Here is a 21811-nt window from a genome sequence, read left to right as displayed (position 1 = left end):
GGATCATTATTTTAGAAAATAATAATAATAAAAAAACCACCGTTGATTTGTTTATTTATTATCGTTATATAATTACAGTCATCGTTATTACAGGGGAAAAAAATTCAACAATCCTTTCTTTTTTTTTCCACCAAGGGAAAACAAAAATTTTGTTTTCTACAAAATAAAAATTATATAATATTTATATAAAGAAACTCATGATAAATAAGCACACATCACAAAAAAATCTAACAAGGAGTGGGTAGTACATTGGGACATTTCAAGACACAAGAGATAGAGAGAGAAAAAAATAATAATATATAATATACAAAACTAATTTATCACAGAAACAGAATTCACTTCGATTAATTAATTCAATAATTTAAAAAAAATTGAGAAAAGAAAAGACTTTTCAATCGCATATCACAATTTTTACAAAGGGGGGAGGACTGTGTGGGGAGGGGTGATTACATGGATGGGTGTTTGACATGGGAAATGGGGTAGGCCGTACAGTCGATTTTTCATGCGAGGCTTGCTCCCCGTATTTTTTTAAATTTTTTATGGTAATACAAAAAACGTTCGTTAAAATTCAATGGTCATAATGATTAAAAATATTTAAAAAAAAAGAGATAAACGTCTTATTTAAAAAATTCTCACACAAAGAACACACACAATATGGGAGGAGTGGTTTTTTTTTCCTTTTCTGAGGTTTAAATATTTTTAAAAGGATTGCTTTATTGGAAGGGATGGGGATAAAACTTTAAGACTTTACAAAGAGAGAAAACAAAGTTGAACGGACACTGTTTGTCCGTCTGGTGAGCAATCGTATCGACCTGGCCAAGGGGGCAGTCAATGGTTTGAGTCCATAGGCATCCGACGGAACCCAATCAGGTTCTCGTGATCGAGGATGAGGTTCATTGGCAGAACTGAAACAAATGCAGCAAGTTGAAAATTTGAAGGTGTATTATATGTTTAGATACTCACTTGGCATCCCTTCTTTGACGGTGTGTATGAAGAATCTCGGCCTGAGTGACGGTATGAAGCTAATGCTCTGCCTAAGTATACTCGCCTCCTTTCCGGCCGGACACCAAGGGCGCACAGCAACCATTGGAACCATGCGCAGCGTCTTGTAGCCCTCGAGGTAGACGCCGCCAGTCGACGGGTTCCATATGTAGAGACATGCTGTTTCGTAGAAGTTACGCAAATCCGCTCTATTCCTGACAATAAACAAAATTTAAAAAGTTAATACAGTAAAGACATTCTGGATGTAAAAGGTTTACCTTTTCAACCCATCGTCCCATAACTTGTCCCAGTATTCGGCATTGAGCCTTATAAACAGTACGCCAAGGACTTCACCGGTGACTTGACACACCTTGACGATTTCTGTGTCGTAGTCGCTGCAGAACCAAAACTTATAGCCTTCCATTTCGCATATCGCCTCAGCGGCTTTAAAACAGAACTGCTCGATGTCAAGGCTGCTCTGGCGCACTACGGCCAAAGGGCACGTCTAAAACAAATTTGTATTTAAATCCAACATGGCAAATATCAAATTTATCCGAACACTTACAAGTTTCTCGGCTTTCAGGTTGGATATCATTTCCATCTGGCTGTAGCTTGATCCATGTGCTGATATTGGCAGTGCACAATGGAAACCCGGACCGATGTCATCGTCTGATTTTTTAAAATTTGAATTAATTTATTAAGGTAATTAAAGAACAAATACAAACCTTCGATTTCTGTGATTGTCGATGTGATTTCTTGATCTATTTCGATGTAGCTCCTTGCAAATCTGACGGAACATCCGGTCACGGGCTGATGGCCTAAGCCAGATTTGATTTCCTTGCGCATCTCATCTGAAATATTTGCAATTTTTTCTATAGAAAATACACCTACTATATAGTGTCCTTTTTAAATGGCCCGACTTTATTTCTCTTGAACCAATGACACTATACAAAAAACAAAAATATGTCTTTAATATTTTCTTTTGTCTGGTTCCAAATTTTTACCTTTTTTTCTTTTCTTTTCATTTTTGGAAAAAATATACAGGGCCCAGTTCAACTTAAAAATTTCTAGTACGACCCTGTACATTCTGACACACCATTTTAAAGGAATTTTTTTCGCTGAAAATAATGGTGCAATTGGATTTTAAGCGAGTTGACATGTATGACTGTTTTATTGATAGTGAAAAAACAAAAAAACAGTCATTTAGTTTGCTATTTATTAATCACATTTTATATTCTAACTGCCTGCCTTGTGTAAAGATAGTTTTGCTCTTTTTAACCATTCTTTACCAGTGCTCAGAGTGATAGAGTAAGGGGAGATGGATTGACAACCAATTTGTATCCTTTGCTGCACTTCTTCATATGAGATTATGTTACAATTGGTGTAGACAGTCTTTTAAATGTAGCCAACATAAAATAGTCAAGCAGAGTTAGATCGGGTGACCAAGGAGGGCAACAGTTGGGGCCATGAGGTCCTACTGTCATTGTTGCGGAGGTACTGAACACAATTTAAATTATTTTCATACAAATAAGGCCCAATTAATTTATTTCCGAGAAGTCCACACCGAATGTTGATACTGTGAATCGCCTGATGATGACAAGAGTACAAAATTATCGGATTTTCCTCTGCCCATGTTCGAAAATTCCAATGGTTAGAGTATGCCGTAGAAGTGAACTTGGATTTGTCATTCCGTAGGATGTATGGAATAATGTTTTCTTCAGCCTCCCAAATCAACATTGTACAAGGAATGTTAGATGCCCATCGTAATCGGAGTCTCGAAGTCCCTGGATGAGATGAGTGTGACATGGGTTAAAATTCTAAGTCCGTAGTACACTTCTAATTTTATTTTTTGAAAAAAGAAAAAAAAACCCTTTCAACGTTTTCGAAACCGAATTCGGATTTTCGTGAACATACAGTAAAATATTCAACTCCTTGTTGAAATTACTCTGCTGGTTTCTTGGTGGTGGAACAGCAACTGATCCGTATCTCCTCATTTTGCGAGCAACATGAATGTTTTGTGGTTTACTCTGGGGCGATCAGAAAATTTTTGGGAGTACAACTCGACTGCATTACGCGCTGCCATACCACCACTATCAACAAGGCAGTCATAGTCATAAATGCCAACTTGCTGTTGATCGGAAAAATGTGCTCTTTGGAATGCAGAATGTAATGAACAGGTATTATTGTAAAATTTATTTACTTCCAGGAATTAAAATTTGCCCTCAAAATGCAAGTTTTACAAACAATGACAGAACGTAAACAATAAAGGCAATTAATGTTTACTTTAGTGAAGAAGCAAATATTGGAATTAACAACAAAACAAACAAAATGTATTTTTTTCAAACTTTTTACCATATCGTCGTCATTTTCTGACTAATTTAAAATCCGATTGCACCATTGTTTTCAGCATAAAAAAAAACCTTTAAAATATGACAGAAAGTATAGGGTCCTATTTGAAATGTTTAAGTTGAACTGGGCCTAAGGTACCCTGTAAATCTTTTTACAAAAAAAGGAAAAATTTAAAACAACTAAAAAATATTAAACACTTTTTTTTTTAAATAGCGTCATTGGTTCAAAAGAAATTCAGCCGAGCCATCAGAAAAGTACAAAGGACTTGAATTATATTTTAATAACATTCTAATAACAAAATAACGTAAGTGTAACTAACTTATTTTTAGTCTGTAAACCTTAATTAAAACCTAAATTTTAGTTTTAACTCCACTTCTCATGTAAAACGATTTAGGGGAAAAAATGAAAGTACATAATTACCTGTCAGCTCAACTTTGGCCCTTTGCTGGTTGCGATTCCTAGCCTGGGCGGACTTGAAATCGACACGTAGGCAGTCGCCGGGCCGCTCCTTGTTGTGCGGCTTGAGCGGAGACCACTTCTTCTTCCTCTCAACACCACCCTTGCCAAGCCCAGCTAGGAAGCCTGTCACGACTTTCTCCCTCTTTTCAGCCTCTGTCTCGGGCTCGGCGCCCAGGTCCCAGTCAGCGATTATCGCCTTGACAATGCTGGGCTCGGCAGTCTTGAACTGCGGCCTTCCGACACAGTCTTTTTCGTTCACTCCCATTTTTGAATCGTTGTCTTTCAAACTCGGCACTTCGGCGGGACGGATGTTTTCGTTGCCCTCTTTACCAAGCGGGACCAGCTCCTCGTCACTCCTGAACTCGTACATCTTGTCGGCAAGGCAACGCCTACGGTACAGCTTGAACTTGGGCTCACAGCATATCTCCTCTGACTCCATGAAATCATACACCTGTCAAATAACAAAATACAGAATAAAATCTCCCAATTCTTGGATATACATTCAAACTATTATGAACTATAATAACTAAAGGGTACTTACATTGTCGGCGTTGAAAGAACGTTTTACAGGTTTGGAATGCGTCACGCCCAAGTGTAGACTTCCTCGATTATTGGAACTAAACCATTTATGCTTCGGCCTATTGGCATCTAATAACATCACAGCCAACTGTCCACAAGTCATCAAATCCTTATCCTTCCTAAATTTACATTTCTAAAAATGAAATATACAGTTAAGTTAAGATATCATTCATATTTATTATACGACGTACCATGGCACTATGTCTTAAGAGATGCCTCTGAAGGGCATATTGCAGGTAAATATTCAACTGACTCTGATCGATCTGAAGGCCCTGAGAAATAAATGTATAATTTTTAGGGTGTAAAATATGTCTGACTGAATAATTCAAATTTTCCCTTTTGTATTTTTAAGTACAGTCTTTAATAAAAATATTAAACTGAAATTGATATTAGAGGCATCCACGGAAGGTTAAATAACAGCAAATAAAAATGTTATAAAAGTGATAAACTATTGTATTTCATTTTAATTTAAAGAAAAATTATTATTACTTTTTTGTAAATATTTATTATGATTTTTACAGCTGCAATTTTTAGTCGTAACAAGCAAATGAAATACCAGACATAATTACAATTTAGAATGTTACACTTGATAGGGCAAGACACCTTCACATTCACAAGCAGTGAATCATAAGCACATTAAGAAATAATAAATATACCTGGCGGAGTTTTTTGATGAGGAACTGAATCATGTTGCAATCCCAGTATTCACTTAGGAAAAGGGAATAGTTGCGATCTCTCAAAAATGAAAATGTGAGCCTAACGGAAGGGGAAAAAATGGTGAGTTGTCAATTTATGTTTGCTAATGGACATTAATGATATTATTTTACCTGTTTTTAATAACTGTTGAGTGATCATACGTTGGCGTCTCAAGACCATTTTCCACGCTCATCGAAAGTACGTGGAGGAATGAGCCGGTGTTGAAGACAATCCTGCCATCTGATGCTAGGCACGTCTCCGGGTCGAACGTGTAGACGTGAGGGGCGGAGAAGTGGGTGTGAATCGTGAGTCCGTGGTTAAAGCATGTCAGGCCGACACCCGCATCCCAATTCGCCGCCATCTCTACAAAACGAATTAAAGTTTACACGATTCATTTATTACGATGTTGACGATGATGATCGTATGAAAGCTGGTTGATCGCACAACAAACATTGATTCATTTATTAAGTAAACCAAGATGAGAACATCTCGTACCGTCTTCACTGAATGTGGAGGCTACCAGTTTGCATTTGTCACAGCCTTGCAGCGAAGGAAGTGTTGTCAGTGTGATGTAAGTCGAACTTTTAAACTCCACATCGCTTCCCCAGATGTCAACGCTGTTCGGCCTTAAAAAATGTTTATATGAAAAGAATATTATGTTAAATTTGAATAAAAATTACCCTTGGCAGCTTCCAAACACTAAAAGTCTCCTGTTGTCGTGGGGCCATTGTACAAGGCCGATCGTGAGCATTTCCGTGACTTGAGCACCATCGAACAGCTGCACCTCCGCTATCTTGGCCGAAGGCCGACCCGGCCGGAACAGCCAAAAGTGGAGCCTGTACCTGTACAAGAACGATGGAGCAAAATCTGTAGAGGTGTCGACGCTGTACGTATAAGTGAGGAGGATCTGTCCGCAGCGCGTCGCTCCCATGAGTATATGGCTGAAACGATTAGTCATTCAGAATCAAGATAAGACTTGACGTGCTCGCTGTACTTACTTTCCGACATTTGGTATGGTGTCACACAGGCTGAATACAAGACGGTCGGGCACTTTTGAAAATAGCTGCTTCGTCGGCTCATGGTGAACTGACACACCACGAATGAACTGGCCAAATATCTGAAATACACATCTGTTAATGACCTTTAAAAATAACAATTTATTGATTTCTAGATATTAAAAAAAGAAAACCGCAATATAACCTCCTCATCAAAGCTTAACTTAAGCTTTAGGGATAATTTTTTTTTACATTTATGTTATAAATGAAATAAGGATAACAATGTTGGAAGGATTAATTAATTGAAGAAAAAAAAAACTTCTTGTCAGGAGTCGTAATAGACCATTTTAAGACAACACCCACAAGAGTTAACAAATGACAGCCAGGAAAATCATTGATGATTGATTCGTTCATCTTTAATTGCTCATCATGATGAGCAGCCCTTATATCTTAACGGAGAAACATTGTCATATGAATAATTGATACACAAAAAATTATGACAGAAGGTGATGATCAGCAGTGATAAACTTTTATTTTAGATGAATACTTGTAAGATGTAAAACAGAGTGAAGAACAGTGAAAATCTTTAAAGATCTTCAAGGTTGGTCTCATATTGAATCCTACCAGCATTGGCCAATGAAGAACTAAACCAACAATGATTAAACTGTAAACGAATACTTCATTAAATTTCCAGAACCAATTATTAAAAAAATTAATTGAGAAAACCTCTCAAGGAGCCTTCACGATACAAGTTTGATCATAGCTGATCATCACTTCTATTGTTTGATAAGTCTCACATGTACCAAACCAGCCAGACATTTTGAACAGTGTTCAGTTTAGATTTTTTTAATGTTGATAATGATGTCCTCCAAAGGTACTTATTGGAAATGGCAAATGCAGAAGGAAGATCGGCGATGATTAAACTATTGGGCAATTGTTGAACATTGAGAAATGAGTAATATGTTTCATGAGACATGGCAAACGACAGAACAAAGAATATAATACGGACTGTTCGGGTTTCACAGTAAAACTGACACATGTCAGAAATAATGACGTTCAAACTTTTTTTACAACAGTGGATGAGTAATTATTGAAAGGAAAAAAATGGCCTGACCTCCATGGCTGTTCTCATGGGGTATGTGACACACAAAGAGCTGCATTAATGGATCACTGGTATGATCATCATCAAACTGTTGACAAACTTTTTAGATGTTCAATTTCTAAAAAGAATGTCACCATTATACACCCTTCAGCAGTAGGTTTGATATAAAATGTATTATGAATGAACACAGACTGGCAAGCTCGTTGCTGCAGTTGGAGAGAATTAGTGTAGTGATAGGACTGTTAACCGGTCACTGGCATCTGAGAAAACATCTACATAACAAGCGTATATAACAATGATCCCATCTGTAGATTATGTAATGAGGAGGAAGAAACAGCCACCCATATCTTCGAATGTGAAGCAACAGATCAATGGGGATATAACCTAGCATACGGAAGAACCTAGGAAATCAAATTGTAGCAACAAAAGTCAATGACAATACTTCTACAGAAGGATTGATAGACTGCACTGAACTAGGGAACTAGAAAGGTACAATAAGCCAGAACGTTGTCTGGGGAGCACAAACCCTGCTTCCTTGTATCATCACAAATAAACACCACAGATGATCAGCAATATCGTTCGAGTCAGCAAATGTTTAAGGCAATTTCAATACAAACCATTATTAAGTCCTAAACGAGTAGATTCGATATATGTCAGACATGACAAAACATTTACAAAAGGCCGCAGATGATCCACAAATATTTTATTAGTTTGAAAATGTTTTAAGGCTAGACCCCACCGTGTGACGGCCATCTTCTTGCATCTCATGCAGAGCGATTAGGGCAATGGAAGAGAGTCAGCTAGTCCTCACCTCTGCTCCGACTCGGCACCTACACATCGCACTGGCCCAACTAGTTTAGTTTAATTTTTGACGGACACGGATCATGTAAGCTCCAGCAAAGAGCTTATTTTTTAATATTTTGTTTATCTACCTATTCTCTAGTGTCTTTTTATAATCTTAGTACAATTTTACATAAAACTTTGTCTCTTCGCACTTTAGATGTGGAAGCAGCGAGTAAAATTCCCCTTCAACACAACTTTTTTCCATGCGTCGTGAACCCACATTCTTCTTCTGCGATGATTTCTTTGCCAATTAACATCTTCTTCCTCTAAAGCAAGTGCTATCATCCCTAATTCACTATTTTTAAAACTGCTTAACTTTTTCCTCAACGAAATGCTTCAAACAATGTAGCTTTGAAACTACTGTACTACTGAGTGTGTTGTCCAACACGGTAAGGACAAGTGGGGTCCTTTGTTACAGTCACTGCAAGTCAGCCGACTGTTGGTCACCACACAGTGTGGACCTGGTGCGGTGATGTGGGGTCCAGCCATTAGGCATGTAATTTCAAAACAGACCATTACACCCTTCAGTATTGCTCCCTTTTGTAGTAGGAAACATGATAGACATGATGATTTGTACAAAAGACTGCAGGCTATTAAACAATGATCAAACGAGTATTAACTGACCACAGGGGGTCTTTTTTTAAACAGTAAATTAATTTGCTCTGAAGGTGTAAAACATCTAGCAATATCACCGGTTGTCAAAATGGAAAAATTATCCGACAAGTGGACTGCGAGCAGAGATTCCCCATTCTGCTGAATCGCTCTGCTTGTCAAGTCAATCAGGGTGTCATCCTGCTCTGGAGTCCCTTTGAACAACATATCTCCAGGTTTTTTAATTTTAATTTTTTTTAAAGTTTTCTGTTTGTTAAAATTAAAACTGTCTTTTGTAAACTACCTGTCTGTTGTAGAGTTTCTGTAGTAAGTTCTGCCTGCCGTATTTCTTCAAATTCATATTTCCTCCGTCCGCTTTGGGTCAGGTGGCCGGGATGTCGTCTGTCGAGAACACCGAAGCCCCCTTTCATTACGCGAAAGGGGTAAATCGACGTTTTCTTCCCTTAGTTTGTTTTTTTATTTCTTTTTTTTTTTTTTAATCTTTGGGTAGTGTTAGTTTTTTTTTACGTCCGTCTCTAATTTTTTTTTCTTTTTTTCTGTGCGTCTTCCACCTCTTTTTATGTTCTCTATTTTCGCCCTCGTCGTCCAGGACCTAAGGTCAGGAACAAACCAGTCGGACGTCGTATGTAATTATCGTCGGCCTGCGGCTGGTTGGTGACAGTGTTGCCGCGATGGCTTGACATTGCGTCCGGGGGAAAAAAACAACAACCAAAAACAAAACACGAAACAAAAACTATAATTGCGTGTTTAAATATAAGTAAAATCAATTTCGAAAATTCAAAACTCAAATTTAAAAAAAATCAAAACTCGTTAATAAGCACAAAACAAAAGAAAAAACATGGCGAAATAAGTTCGAGCAAAATAGCTAACAAGGTAAAAAAATCAATACAGAAACAAAATTAGAAGAAAACAATCAATAAGAAAATTAAAAATTAACAAAATACTTTTAATATAATTTGTTATCATTATCAAAGTTGCGCGCATTGTCTCTTTATCTAGAAAGTTCCTATATGGTTATAACTTCATATTTTGTTTTGTTATATTCATGATCTTCAACTCTTCATCATAATCATGAATCCGGCCCTTGTCACGTTGGACTTCGATCATACGATCATAGACGACAACAGCGACATAGTTGTCCGGGACCTGCTCAGGGGCGGAGTGCCAAGCGAAGTTGAAAACCTACACAGCAAAAATGGTTGGACGAGGTAAGAAAACATACAAAAGATGATTAAATTAAAGAAAGATTAATCATCAATCTATCAATTAATCTTTTTAATTTTCTCCACCACTGACACCCGGGTGGAGAGATTTCTCAATCATCCATCTTTTAGGCCAATATATTAAGGTTTCTCAATGGATCAATCGATCCAAGCTGAAGTTCAATTTATGTATGAATATTTAATGAATAGGTATATGCAAGAGGTGTTCCGCCTTGTCGCAAAAGATGGTTACACAGAGACGCACATCAGGAAGGCGATATCTTCTATACCACCTGTGCCGGATTTCCTCACGTTCTTCCATGAGCTGAAACACCTCAACGCCGATGCGATCATCATATCGGACTCGAACTCTTTCTTCATACGAGCCTGGCTCGAAGAGTATGACCTGCTCAACAGCATCGCAGACGTTTTCACGAACCCGGCTGAGTTTGAACGTGGAGTATTGCTCATTAAAGAGTACATGAACCAAGACTGGTGCAGGCACTCGACTGTCAACTTGTGCAAGGGTGAGTCGAAACAACTTGTTAATTGTTTTGTAAAATATTTTTGAAAATTTTATACTTTGATGGGCCAAAAGTCAATTTTTTAATCAACTGTTTATGTTCTTCCTCATCCCTTTTCACTAAGTTTATACTTTTGACCTCTTTTTGACCGATGATAATTTGTTGATAAAGTATATCTGTTACTTGATGAGACACACATGCAAATAAGTTAAATTTTCTGTTTACGTTTGTAATCTATGTTGTAAGATAAAAGTAATCTACTGTACCCGATCAAAATTGGTTTATTGTGCAATCTCTATTTTTATTTAGACCTCTTCTTAAGGTTTTGTCCATCCTAAAGCTTTGTTAAAGCTGACAAAGTAAGAGCCTTGTCTTTTCATTCCTCCAAGAGGAGGAATCTCAGCCTGCATAGGCCTTTGTACCAATATGGAGGACATGTTCTGCTGCTTCTTCTTCTGCCTGGCAATACCTGCATTGGTTTCTTAATACTGAATGTCCTCCAGTTTTTATGTGATTTTATCTTTATACATATTCAGTTTTGACAGAATTAATCAGTAACTGAACGATTTGTTGGGTAAAAGACCAAATGACTACCAATGAACTGTGTGATTTACTGAACTAATTAACGACCCTGTCATATGGAGTGTATTAACGTATGACTAATGATTTATATAATTAGTAAATGACTCTTTGAAGGAGAGAACAATTTAGTGAATGGCTGTTTTACTTAGCTAGTGAACTTCTCTTTAACGGATTGAGTGAGTTAGTAGCTGATTTGTTGACCTAGTGAATGACTCATTGACTGACAGAGTGAAAGAGTCATCGATTGACTTGCTTATTGAACTAGTGAATAATTCACTGACTGATTTAACGAATGAACAAAGCGAATAATTACAATTGGTTAAGGTTTTTAGTTGAGATAAAAAAGTCAATGGCACGAGCGGGATTCCAACCCACGATCTTCGGCTTGATACGCCGCTGCTCTACCACTTGAGCTATCGTGACCTCGATCCATTTGGAGACCAACTTCCTATCTCAACCTCACCTTTTGAGTTTTTCCCTCCTTTTTGCCATTTAAAGCGAATAATATTGGTCTGTCGTGCAATTATTATTATCTTCAACTCTTCGTTAACCTTAAAGTATTTTATCAGATCCAAAAGCTTATATATATATTTTTCTTTTTTCTTCCCCCAGTGGCTTCCTAGTTGTCCCTCTGCACTGTGTAGCCTTTTGATCTCCTTGGTGTTAAATAGAAAGTTATTCAGATATCGTGAGATGTGGTCGGGAGAATCTCACGATATCTGAATAACTATCGATTAACGGTCACTAATCTCTACACACGTTAAATAGAAAGTGGCATATTGCCCAAAGTTTTTAAACATTCTAGTCTTTGGTTTATTTCCATACATACCAGCTCCTGATGCATACTCTGACTTAAAGACATATATACTGAACATAGTCAACATTAATTTGGAAATTTTTTATTAAATGTAAGCCGTGTCGTTGTAGACATCCCTAGAAACATGTATTGGGTTGTCCGGAAAATAATGCAGGATTTTGGTATTAAACAAAAAAAAAGAAACTAGTTACTTTAAAGCAATGTTCTTTAATCAAAATANGACATTCATACAAATGAGTAATCCTGTAAACGTAAACAGAATATTTTATATAGATTTTTTTTAATGAAAACTTAAAATCCTGCATTATTTTCCGGACAACCCAATAAAATATTGTTGTTCATCTGAAGTTAGACCTTTAGCTTCAATTGTTCCTTTTTATGCAAATAAGCTATTGGAGCCTGTTTCTGCCTGTGCATTGTGGCTCTCGTCTCTACCCAGATGAAGATACGTGTTGTGGTAGTTTCAGGAGCACTCTCAGGGTCATTCACACTGCTCCTGCGCACCAGTCATCATCCAACAAACTACCATCCTTGAGTTATCACACACATCGCTCAATCTTTCTCCCTTTCTCTCTCTCTCTTTCTCTCTCTCTCTCTCACTCTCTCTTTCTCTCACTCTCTCTTTCTCTCTCTCTCTCTCGCTCGCATTGACCTCTTATTACTTTCAAAACTCTCGTAGAAGAAGAAAAAACATAAAATCCTACTTAATTAATGTTTCATATGATTTACCAGACTTATTTTTCTATTTTATTTTATGTATTTTATTTTTTTCAATTTAGGATACATCCTGGACTCTTTTAAAGAGCGGAACAGGCTGAATGGCAAAGAATACTCGAGGACGTTTTACATTGGGGATGGAAAAAATGACTTCTGCCCGTCACTCAGACTGACGAAGGACGACTTCGTCTTCCCCAGGGTTGGCTTCCCACTGGCAAGGAAGCTCAGCGAATGTGATGAAATCAAGGCAACTGTCTGCCCATGGTCGCACACAAGGGAGATAATGGATGTGATCAAAGAGTATGCCCCACTGTGACAAGCCCTGTGATACTGCCTCGTCAAGATGTAAATAGCAATTTTCCTCATCTGCTCTCCCCCTTAATCAGTCACATTTTTATACGCCAAAGAGCACCACTTGTACATAAGGCTGAAAGCTAATTATATTTTTTATGTTATGAATAATAAAAATATTAAAGTAGATCTTTTTTGTGTTTAAGGTGTCATGAAAATTTTTAATCAATTTATGTAATAATCAATTTATTATGTTTCCATTTTCAGGTTAATTTATTATTAATGATAAATCAAATATTATTTTATTTTCAAACAAACAATAATTTATAAAACAAATTATTAGTTTGTATTTGTTTAAATTTAATTTGTTTAGGTCAACAAAATTTTGTTATTTTTGTTTTTACTATATGAAAATGTAAATAGTTCACCGGCCCAACAAATAGTTTAAAAAACTAGCGCTGTTCTCGCTATAACAAGAAGTAGCACATGAGAGCAGACGTGTCTACTTATATCAAATCAAACAATTCACAGGTTGGCAAAAATATTTTTTCTTTTGTATGATTATTTGAATTGAGATTTTTCTATTTTATTTTGAATAATTTAATTTGGTTTGTTTATTTTATAGAAAGGACTGTAATATTTTTTTTGTAATTTGGATTTTATTTTATTTGTATTATTTCCACTGCGCAGCAAAGATTTGCTAAATAATATATTTTTTTAATTATTATTATTACTGTCCCACTCGGCACATTTGAATAAAAGGTACCATCATTACAATAGTTGATGATGATGATGATTACTAGGAAATGGGGAGGGGGGTTGTTCACCAAGCACTGCAGATTTCTGGCTTATTGTACTTTCTAGTTCCTTAGTTTAGTGCAATTGAGTCAATCCTTCTCCTAAGAAGAACTAGGTCATGGACTGATGTTCCTACAATTCCTTTCCTTTGTTTTTTGTATCCTAGGTAATGTCAACATTGAGCAGTTGTTTCAAAGATGATATGGCTGTTTCTTCCTCCTCATCGCATAAATTGCATCAACTTACAAGTAAGATCATTGAATATGCCCATATTGTGTAAATGTTTTCGCAGAAACCAGTGGCTGCTAGTCCTATTAGCCATGAGTTAGCTAGTCTTGATGATGAGGGTTGTTTTAGCATAAGCTTACTATGTCTAGTGCCCCTATGGTTTATTCATGTCTCCTTATGTATTTCTTTTATCCATTCTATGATAGAATATTCTGTTTGATTTTGTTATCCCAAGAATAGTTTCAAGGCTTATGGAATGCAGATCCACCTTTGGCCATTGGATTTGCTTTTTTGTTACCCAAAATTCCCTTGTGTCCTGGTAATAAGATATCAGTTTGTTGTGTTTCCCCAGGTTTTGGAGATTTTGAATGCATTCACTCTCTAATTTTGATGTGATTTTTTTTCATGCTAATGCTTTAAATAGCTGCTTGGCTGTCCAATCTTATGTAGATTTTTTTATCAGTGTAATCTCTTTCAAGATTTTCTAAGACATAATCGTAACCACAAGAAAGATCAAGGTGTACTTCCTATTTTTCCCCTTATTTTTATATTTTACCATGTTTCTGGTTCTTAAGTTCTTTTTGAATCGGAGTTGACCAGCAATGCTACATAGTTGCAACCCTAATAACTGCATATGTCCCACACCATTAACTCGACGGATTTCCTGTTAACCCTTAAATTTATTTTAATAATAAATGCATTCTTTTGGTAACTAACCTCCTTGAAAAAAAAAAGGATAGCCCAGGCATACCCTGAGTAGGAGAAAACCAGCTCTTCAGATGTTCACAGGCGTGTGTGAGGGTCCATGGTGGCGCAATGATCTAGAAATTAATTATGAACCAATTTTTCAATATTCTCCCTGATGCATTGCGTGATGAGAGAATGTAACAACATATGCAATATATGTTGATTTATTTAATTCTTCTGTTTCCTCATTAAAACATCAGTTACTTAAAGCATAATAATTGTATTTAGTAAAAAAAAGTACTATGCATGTTTTTATAAAGCTTTATTATATTATTTTTTGTATAATTCCTGGTCATTATAATTGTATAGACTGGGTGTTTAATTAAATCTTTATGTTGTTCTTTTTCATTGATATATAGTTTAGTATTTTATTCTTTATTAATGTTGAGTTAGTTATAAACATTCTATTGTATATATTTTTTCTCTCTTTCCTTTTGTATAATTTTTTTTTAAAAGAAATTGGTTTTTGACCAATAAAAAATAAAGTAAATCTGTTGTGAGAAACTTTGGTTCATCAACTTTTAGGTGATCAACTAAACTTTGATACAGTCAAACTTTTATAGCTCAAATGAAAACTTCAATTCAAATGGTGAGTTACATTAACATGATTTGAAAAGTGAACATCACAGTTGACAGTTTCCAGGTCAACTTTTACACTGTGCATGTTGTGTTGTTTTATTTGTAAAATTGTTAAAAAGCAGAAATGTTCCTCAAGTGTGCTTGAAATGTGATGCTGAAATTATTCAAATTTGAACTAAAAAGAATAAATGAGTTTAAAATAATAGATAAAACAAGGTTGTCACCGGCTAGAAGGCAGGTGAGTTTGAGCGATTGACTTTTGTGTATAAGTGAGGTAATGAGAATAGCAAGACAAGCGCAAAACCCAAATATCTATATTGGATTTTATTTTGACGAATTTGTTAAATTTTATTTATTACCCCAAAGGTTGGCATTATGTTTCTTTTTTCCTTGTTTATTTAGCCATGCTCTTCTATCTCTCCACTGGTTATAAATCGGTGGTGAGAGGGTGATAACTCATCATCGTCCAGGTGGCAAATCACCATAGTATACACATTATGTGACAAAAAATATATTTTGAGAAAAAAAAACTTACCACGAAGAAGTGAAGCTTTAAAGCAGTTGCAACCTGAATTGTCCGTGAGAATGGCAAGAAAAGAGCCACTGATGTCAGGAACCTTCTGTGAAAATAAAAAATTAATGTATATTATATTCCTCAAAATGCTTTCCAAAATTAATGTCACAAAAAAATTAATGATGTTAGGGAATCATTGGCCTATCCGATTTCAAGCCAGCTTGCCCAACAATCTGAACGCTTAATATTTTAACACAATTGGATGTAATTAAAAAAAATTAATATAACTCTACATGACCATTGATTATAAATGTGATGGGATATCAGTTGATGGGTATTGGTATAAAGAAGATGACTTCGTATCCTGGCCGTTTCAATTTAGGTCGGCCAGGATACGAAGTCGTCTTCTTTATACCAATACCCATCAACTGATATTCCCATCACACACTGATATTAACATCACAAAAAAATTAAGCTATCTAGTTTATATTACTTTTAACTTGCTGATACAATAGGTTTTAATTATGTGGGAAATTCTTTAAAATATTGCAGGTACATTTTCCCTTCCTACTTTTTTCATATTCGTGAATATCACCTTGAAGTAGGATTGATGATTATCTCTGTTATCTCCTTAGACCCAATAGCGTCTAAAAAATTTGAAGATTTTGCAATTTTTATTTCTATTATAAATAAATTACACATCTCTATTCAAAACATAACGAACAAATCATCAAAATGTTGGACAGATTTAATTGATTTATCAACTTTTAGGCCTGGTTCACATGGAGGTGATCAGTACAAGAGACGCGTATGTGATACCGGTAGGAGATACAAAAGTATCCAAGCGGTTCTCCTGGTGACTAGATTCAGTCACCTCCCCTCCATCTCTTCTCGATCCTCTTCCAAGGGGTTTAAAGACCTAGATGCTATATTAGATTTATTAGGGATATAGATGGACATTAATGGGCCTTGGTGTTCCCAACAATTGCCTAGGTTGGTGGGAATTACAAATACCGAGAAATGCTCTAGTTGGATATGAACTCTAGGTAAAAAGCCTCAAGCTTAATGAGGAGGCTGGGTCCTATATAATCTTATCTAGATGTTTGATTTTGTCATATTTTTATAATGGACGAGTTAAAAGCTGTAACTATTTGGCTGTCTTTTAGATAAAAACAAGTAAAAGTAGAGAAATGTGGGTTCACCCACATTTTGCCATGCATTTTATTTTTTAACTTTATCCCCTTAATCATGCACTGTTGTTCCCAAGCACGGGATATGTTTGAACCAATTCAATTTATTTATCGCCATCAAAAATGTCACTTCTGTCCATTTTTAAAAGTTTCACAGAAAGCTTATGAAAACAAGTGTCAGGCGGAGTGATCTGCTCATAGCCTTCAAGTCTACTCACCATATCCGACTTGGCTACTGGCAAACCATTGCACTCGGCTACCTGCTGCACCAGAGTCCCTTCAACCAATATAGTAAGCCAACTCAGATCCCCAGACCTCCCAACTGCTCTCTCTACCAACACACTCAGTCTTGGCCTCATTCATCGTGTCAATGCCATGCTTCAAAACAACACCAACCCTTGTCAGGGCCACCAAAAATCTCCCAGTCACTAAAGACTCATGCGAATAAAATGTCAGCCTACTTGTTAAATTATATTACAACAATAAAACAAATAAAATTGAACAAATTTCTCTTTATAAATAAAAGGAAAACACTTTTTTTTATAGTTTATATGGAATTTTAACATACTTGCCATTTGAGCCAACCGGAGGTGCCAGTAGCCAAGTACCAACAGGCTTTTAATTCATTGACCAAAATAAATCAATATCCAAATTATATAATAATATAAAACTGATCAATTGCTATGCAATTCATTAAAAAACACAGATCTAGAATATTTTAATCTTTAAAAAAATGTCATAAATGAAAACTACCTTTTTCAAGAGAGAAAATTTGTGACTTTGATACTTTGCTGCCTTGGTGAAAGAGGGAGGAAGGCGGGAATATTATTTCCCCACCTATTGATAAATAATCTTACAATTCTCTTACAAATTAATTTTAAAAAAGAAAGGAAAATGTTTAAAAATAATAGCAACCGAATATTGTATTTTTTTTTTTTTTTCTAACGCCCAATTCTTTTAACAATTTAAGCATAATTTAGTACTTTTGTGAGATGGTTGATCAAGCTGCCATTGATCTGATAGGCCGACGATTAAGTTAAGTTTTCAAAATTAATTTAATTTAAAAAATAAATAATTAATTATTAACTATTAGTTAATTTTATTTTGTAATATTTTTGGAAAGGATTTTAAGGAATGTAATATTTTTTTATTTTCAAGGAAGTGCCCTTGCATCCTTGGCCGTTACCCGCCATTCTCATGAGCTATTCAGGTTGGAATTATTGTCAAGACGTGACTCATTTAGGTATGCTTTTTTTCAAATATCATAATTTTATTTAAATATAAGCTGCTTTTTCGGTCAAATCAAAGAGAGAAATATATAAACAGGAAAAATATACAACTTTTTTAAAATCTAAGGCGGGTAGAAATGTCATTAAGATATTTTCAGTTGAAAATGGTCCCAAATTGTTTTCACATTTAAATATGTATATTATGTTTAGAAATAATGATTTGTATCCACTCCAGAATAATTCCAATAAATATTAACAAGTTCAATATAACAAATACGACGGAGGTGGGCACAACATTCAGGACACCACAGGAGTTCCCCAACGGAGATGACACTATGAGTGAGAAACAATGGGGAACCAAAGCCAAGGGAAGCCTGCTGAAAAAGGAAAGAGGAAGATCAATAAATACATTCTCAGTCGGCTATTAACTCCTGGGGTGTCCCTGCCTCATGGTCAGCCAAGAAGCATCATTGTTCTTCCCCAATATTTGCATTTATATCAATGAACACCTGAAGTGTCCCTGCCTAATGGTCATCTAAGGGTCGTCATTATTTCCCTATCTTTTAATCTATATTGAGGAACTTCTGTAGCGTCCTAATGTTTCTGCCTCCTCCAGCATACCTGCTATATTGGAGTTGTTGTTATTTAATGGTATTATTCTGGAGTAGATATAACTCATTATTTCTGATTTTTAATTTCATCCAATTTATTTCTATTTAAATAATTACTATTTGATACATACACATGATCCCCTTCTTGAAATTCATATTGTTTTCTGGGTTTGTTATATTCTCTTCTTGTTCTTTTCAAAACTTTTTGTCTTTGCCCTGGAATGCCTCTTCTCTATCTGCCTCAGGGGCATATTTTTTCTGTAAAGTAGTTAGTACAATTTCATACATTTTCCAGTTAGTAAGTAAATATGTGACAATTTTATTTGGATGTAAAGCGTGTCATTAAATTCCTTGCACATAAATCACCTACTCTCATCCATGGTGTATGATTATCATTTCGGTTATTATTTATTGTACCACAAATTTCATTCAAGCCATTTGATGAGGTTGTTTACTGATGTAAAAACCAACTGGATGTTCATCTTCTTTAAATATTGTTTAAATTTTTTTGTTTTTAATACACTATATTCCTCTACTAACAATATTTTTATTTCCTGCTGCCTTGCAACAGGTTCGATTTATTTGATAAAATAATTTGTAACATATGTACTTCACGTTAAAATCCTTACATAACGAATAAAATGATCAACTAGTATATAAACTGCTCAAAAATGAATAGGGATATTGCCAATTTGGTAGGATTTACTTTCCCTAGCATTTTTAGTTTATTTTTATTATAAATTGCATTAAAATTTATTAGAACATCATGTTTTTTACCAAAAGGAAAATTTAATTAAGAGATTTTGAAAAATACCAAAAAAGGTTGAAAAAATTATTTAATGACCATTAATTAATGATTATTTTGAGATTGTGAGATGCAGTCTTGCACAACACTTGCACCATGACACAGAACGATACAAAAAGATCGAAACGTTGGCACAATAAAGAAAATGTTTTTCTAAACCTACATCACACAAGATCGCATCTCATGCTCTCCAAATAATAATTAAAAATAAAAGGTTTTAATTCCATAATTTTGTTTATTGAGCATAATAATATGTTTTAACAATTAATACTTTGTATGATGCCCCCTGTTAGCTAAAACCTCTATGCACCTATTAGGCATATGGTTAACAAGGCTGTCACTAGTTTCATCAGGAATTTCACCCCGTTGATGTTGCAATGCTGCATTTAGTTGTTGTAGGTCAACTGGCTGTGGAGAGTGTTTGAACTCTGCAACGCATGCCACACATGCTCAATGGTATTGAGGTTTGGAGATAATGGTGAAGGGGCAGATGGGAAATTCTCAGGTTTTCTAAACATCGATGAACAACTCCGCCTCTATGAGATCTGGCATTGTCATCCTCAAATTGAAAATCCCTGCAATGAGATCCCTGGTTGAGGTATGTATCCCTCGGTAATTTCTCGGGCATAAAGGACTGCGGTGAGGTCGCCTTCAACAATATGAAGTCCTGTTCGTAATCCTGTATAAATCCCAGCCCAGGCCATTACACTGGCTCCTCCAAACTGCACTGAGGGTAGCACTGGGGCATTGTACATATCTCCTGTTCTTGGTATAGACTCTTCGGCACCTGCTGTCCCTATACAGATAGAAACACAACTCATCAGTAAACATAACAGCATTCCAATTGGTGTTCTCTTCTAGATGCTCGCTGTACCATATTCTCCTGAATTGCTGGTAGCGGGCTATTGATGCAGGTCTTCTCAAAGGGCCATATGATGTGAGGCCAACTTTCCACAATCGTTTGTGTTGCTAAAGGCCTTGCCAAAACAACTTGACTTCGTTTAGGATCTGGAAAGAGTTTTGTCTTGTAGCAGTGACAATATTTCTGTCCTCCCTTAGCATCATAATACACTGAGATTCACTACAAGGTCTCCTATTGGCACTTCCAGTCTCTTGGAATCAGGCTAAAGCCCAGGAGGCCACGCTCTGAGAAACGCCAACTGTTTCTGCGATATCCACTTGCCGGTGACCTCATTCTCAATAATATTACGAACTTCTGGTTCAAGATTATGCCTTTCCACGGTTAAAGAGAATACAACCGGATTAAAATGGAGAAAAGGTGTTTGTTTACAAAATGAGCAATTTTAACTATTATTAAGTAAATCCATTATTAAAAATGAGGATTTACTTTTTTTTTGGTTTGTATTTTCTATTTTGTTTTACCGAACTAACAAGATTATATAGGTTAATTTAATTAAAATTAATAGAATAAGAATAAATTACAAATATCCTTAATCATTTTTGAGCAATTTATTTCTTTACTGAAAATTTGTGATTCGACTCGTTGGCCGCCAGAGGGCGAATGGCGGAAATGTTATTCTCCACCTATTCATAAATAACTAATCTTACAATTGTCTCACAAATTAAATTTTATGAAAGTTAGAAAATGTTTCAAATTAATATTAACCGATTACTGTTAGCAAGTTTTTTTCTAATTAGGTCCAATTTTTAAAAATTTTTAACCATAATTTACTACATTCAGAAGATTGTTAATCAAGCTGGCATTGACCTGATAGTTCCTCGAAATTTCTGTTAAAAATTATAATAATTAATTTCAATTTAAAAATAACTAATTAGTTTTTAAATCTTCGTTAATTTTTTGTTATTAATTTTAGGAATGGGTTTGGGGGTATGTAAAATTTTTTATTTCCACAGAAGGGTCGTTGTATCACTGGCCGTTTCCCGCCATTCCCAAACGATTCAGGTTTCAACTGGCGGTCGACACGGCTTTTTTACGGTGAGCTTTTATTTGGAAATATAATTTTACATTAATAAAAGCTGCTTTTTCGTTGAAAACTTAGATAAATCGTTAATGAAATAATTTATCAAACGCCAGTTTTACATATAGATTAATTGGTTGTACTATTGCGACACAATGAGTCGGTTCAACCTCTTCGGGTCGTCTGGTGACTTTGGTAAAATTTTCCTTCTGTGTTACCAACAAATCAAATATTTTTTCAAGAGAAAAAAGCATTTTTATTATTATAATAAAATTTTTATTTTATAATAAAATTATTTTAATAAATTATACTTTTTGTCTAAGGTCTTTGTGGCGATGAAAAAGTTAGTGTTACACGGTGATTCGAACCCATGGCCTTTGGCTCAATATGCCACAGCTCTCACCACGTGAGCTATTGACTC

At 35.5% G+C, this 21811-nt stretch overlaps 2 protein-coding genes across 2 annotated transcripts; one reads left to right on the top strand and one right to left on the bottom strand.

Moving 5' to 3' along the window:
• Positions 1–50: 50 nt before the first annotated feature.
• On the bottom strand, positions 51–9476 carry LOC106670834. Its single transcript, XM_014401470.2, has 14 exons — positions 8900–9476; positions 6063–6181; positions 5745–6005; positions 5560–5690; positions 5196–5427; positions 5025–5124; positions 4560–4640; positions 4331–4501; positions 3751–4240; positions 1707–1832; positions 1547–1650; positions 1260–1486; positions 964–1196; positions 51–905 (listed from the first exon to the last, which is right to left on the bottom strand). Exons 1-14 carry the CDS (start codon positions 8954–8956, stop codon positions 829–831), a joined length of 2409 nt encoding a protein of 802 aa, XP_014256956.1. The 5' UTR covers positions 8957–9476; the 3' UTR covers positions 51–828.
• A 48-nt stretch (positions 9477–9524) lies between these two features.
• LOC106670835 (probable phosphatase phospho2) lies at positions 9525–12938 on the top strand. The gene is made up of 3 exons (XM_014401471.2): positions 9525–9824; positions 10029–10345; positions 12521–12938. The coding sequence occupies exons 1-3, from the start codon at positions 9688–9690 to the stop codon at positions 12772–12774; spliced, it is 708 nt and encodes a 235-aa protein (XP_014256957.1). The 5' UTR covers positions 9525–9687; the 3' UTR covers positions 12775–12938.
• The last annotated feature ends 8873 nt before the right edge of the window (positions 12939–21811 follow it).

This window comes from Cimex lectularius, unplaced genomic scaffold, assembly GCF_000648675.2.
Source record: "Cimex lectularius strain Harlan isolate CLEC.00 unplaced genomic scaffold, Clec_2.1 scaffold21, whole genome shotgun sequence".
Lineage (NCBI taxonomy): Eukaryota > Metazoa > Arthropoda > Insecta > Hemiptera > Cimicidae > Cimex > Cimex lectularius.
Note: the sequence above shows the minus strand (reverse complement) of the source record. Positions and strands in the feature narration are given on the sequence as shown.

Bases quoted from the DNA above. Each gene is read 5' to 3' on its own strand.
- LOC106670834 (XM_014401470.2), bottom strand. From the start codon at position 8,956: ATGAATTTGAAGAAATACGGCAGGCAGAACTTACTACAGAAACTCTAC. The intron at 5,691-5,744 runs GTAATTTTTATT...ACATTTTTTAAG, and splicing joins GTGTTTGGAAGCTGCCAAGG to GCCGAACAGCGTTGACATCT. The intron at 5,125-5,195 runs GTAAAATAATAT...CCCTTCCGTTAG, and splicing joins TCAACAGTTATTAAAAACAG to GCTCACATTTTCATTTTTGA.
- LOC106670835 (XM_014401471.2), top strand. From the start codon at position 9,688: ATGAATCCGGCCCTTGTCACGTTGGACTTCGATCATACGATCATAGAC. The intron at 9,825-10,028 runs GTAAGAAAACAT...TTTAATGAATAG, and splicing joins AGCAAAAATGGTTGGACGAG to GTATATGCAAGAGGTGTTCC. The intron at 10,346-12,520 runs GTGAGTCGAAAC...TTTTCAATTTAG, and splicing joins GACTGTCAACTTGTGCAAGG to GATACATCCTGGACTCTTTT.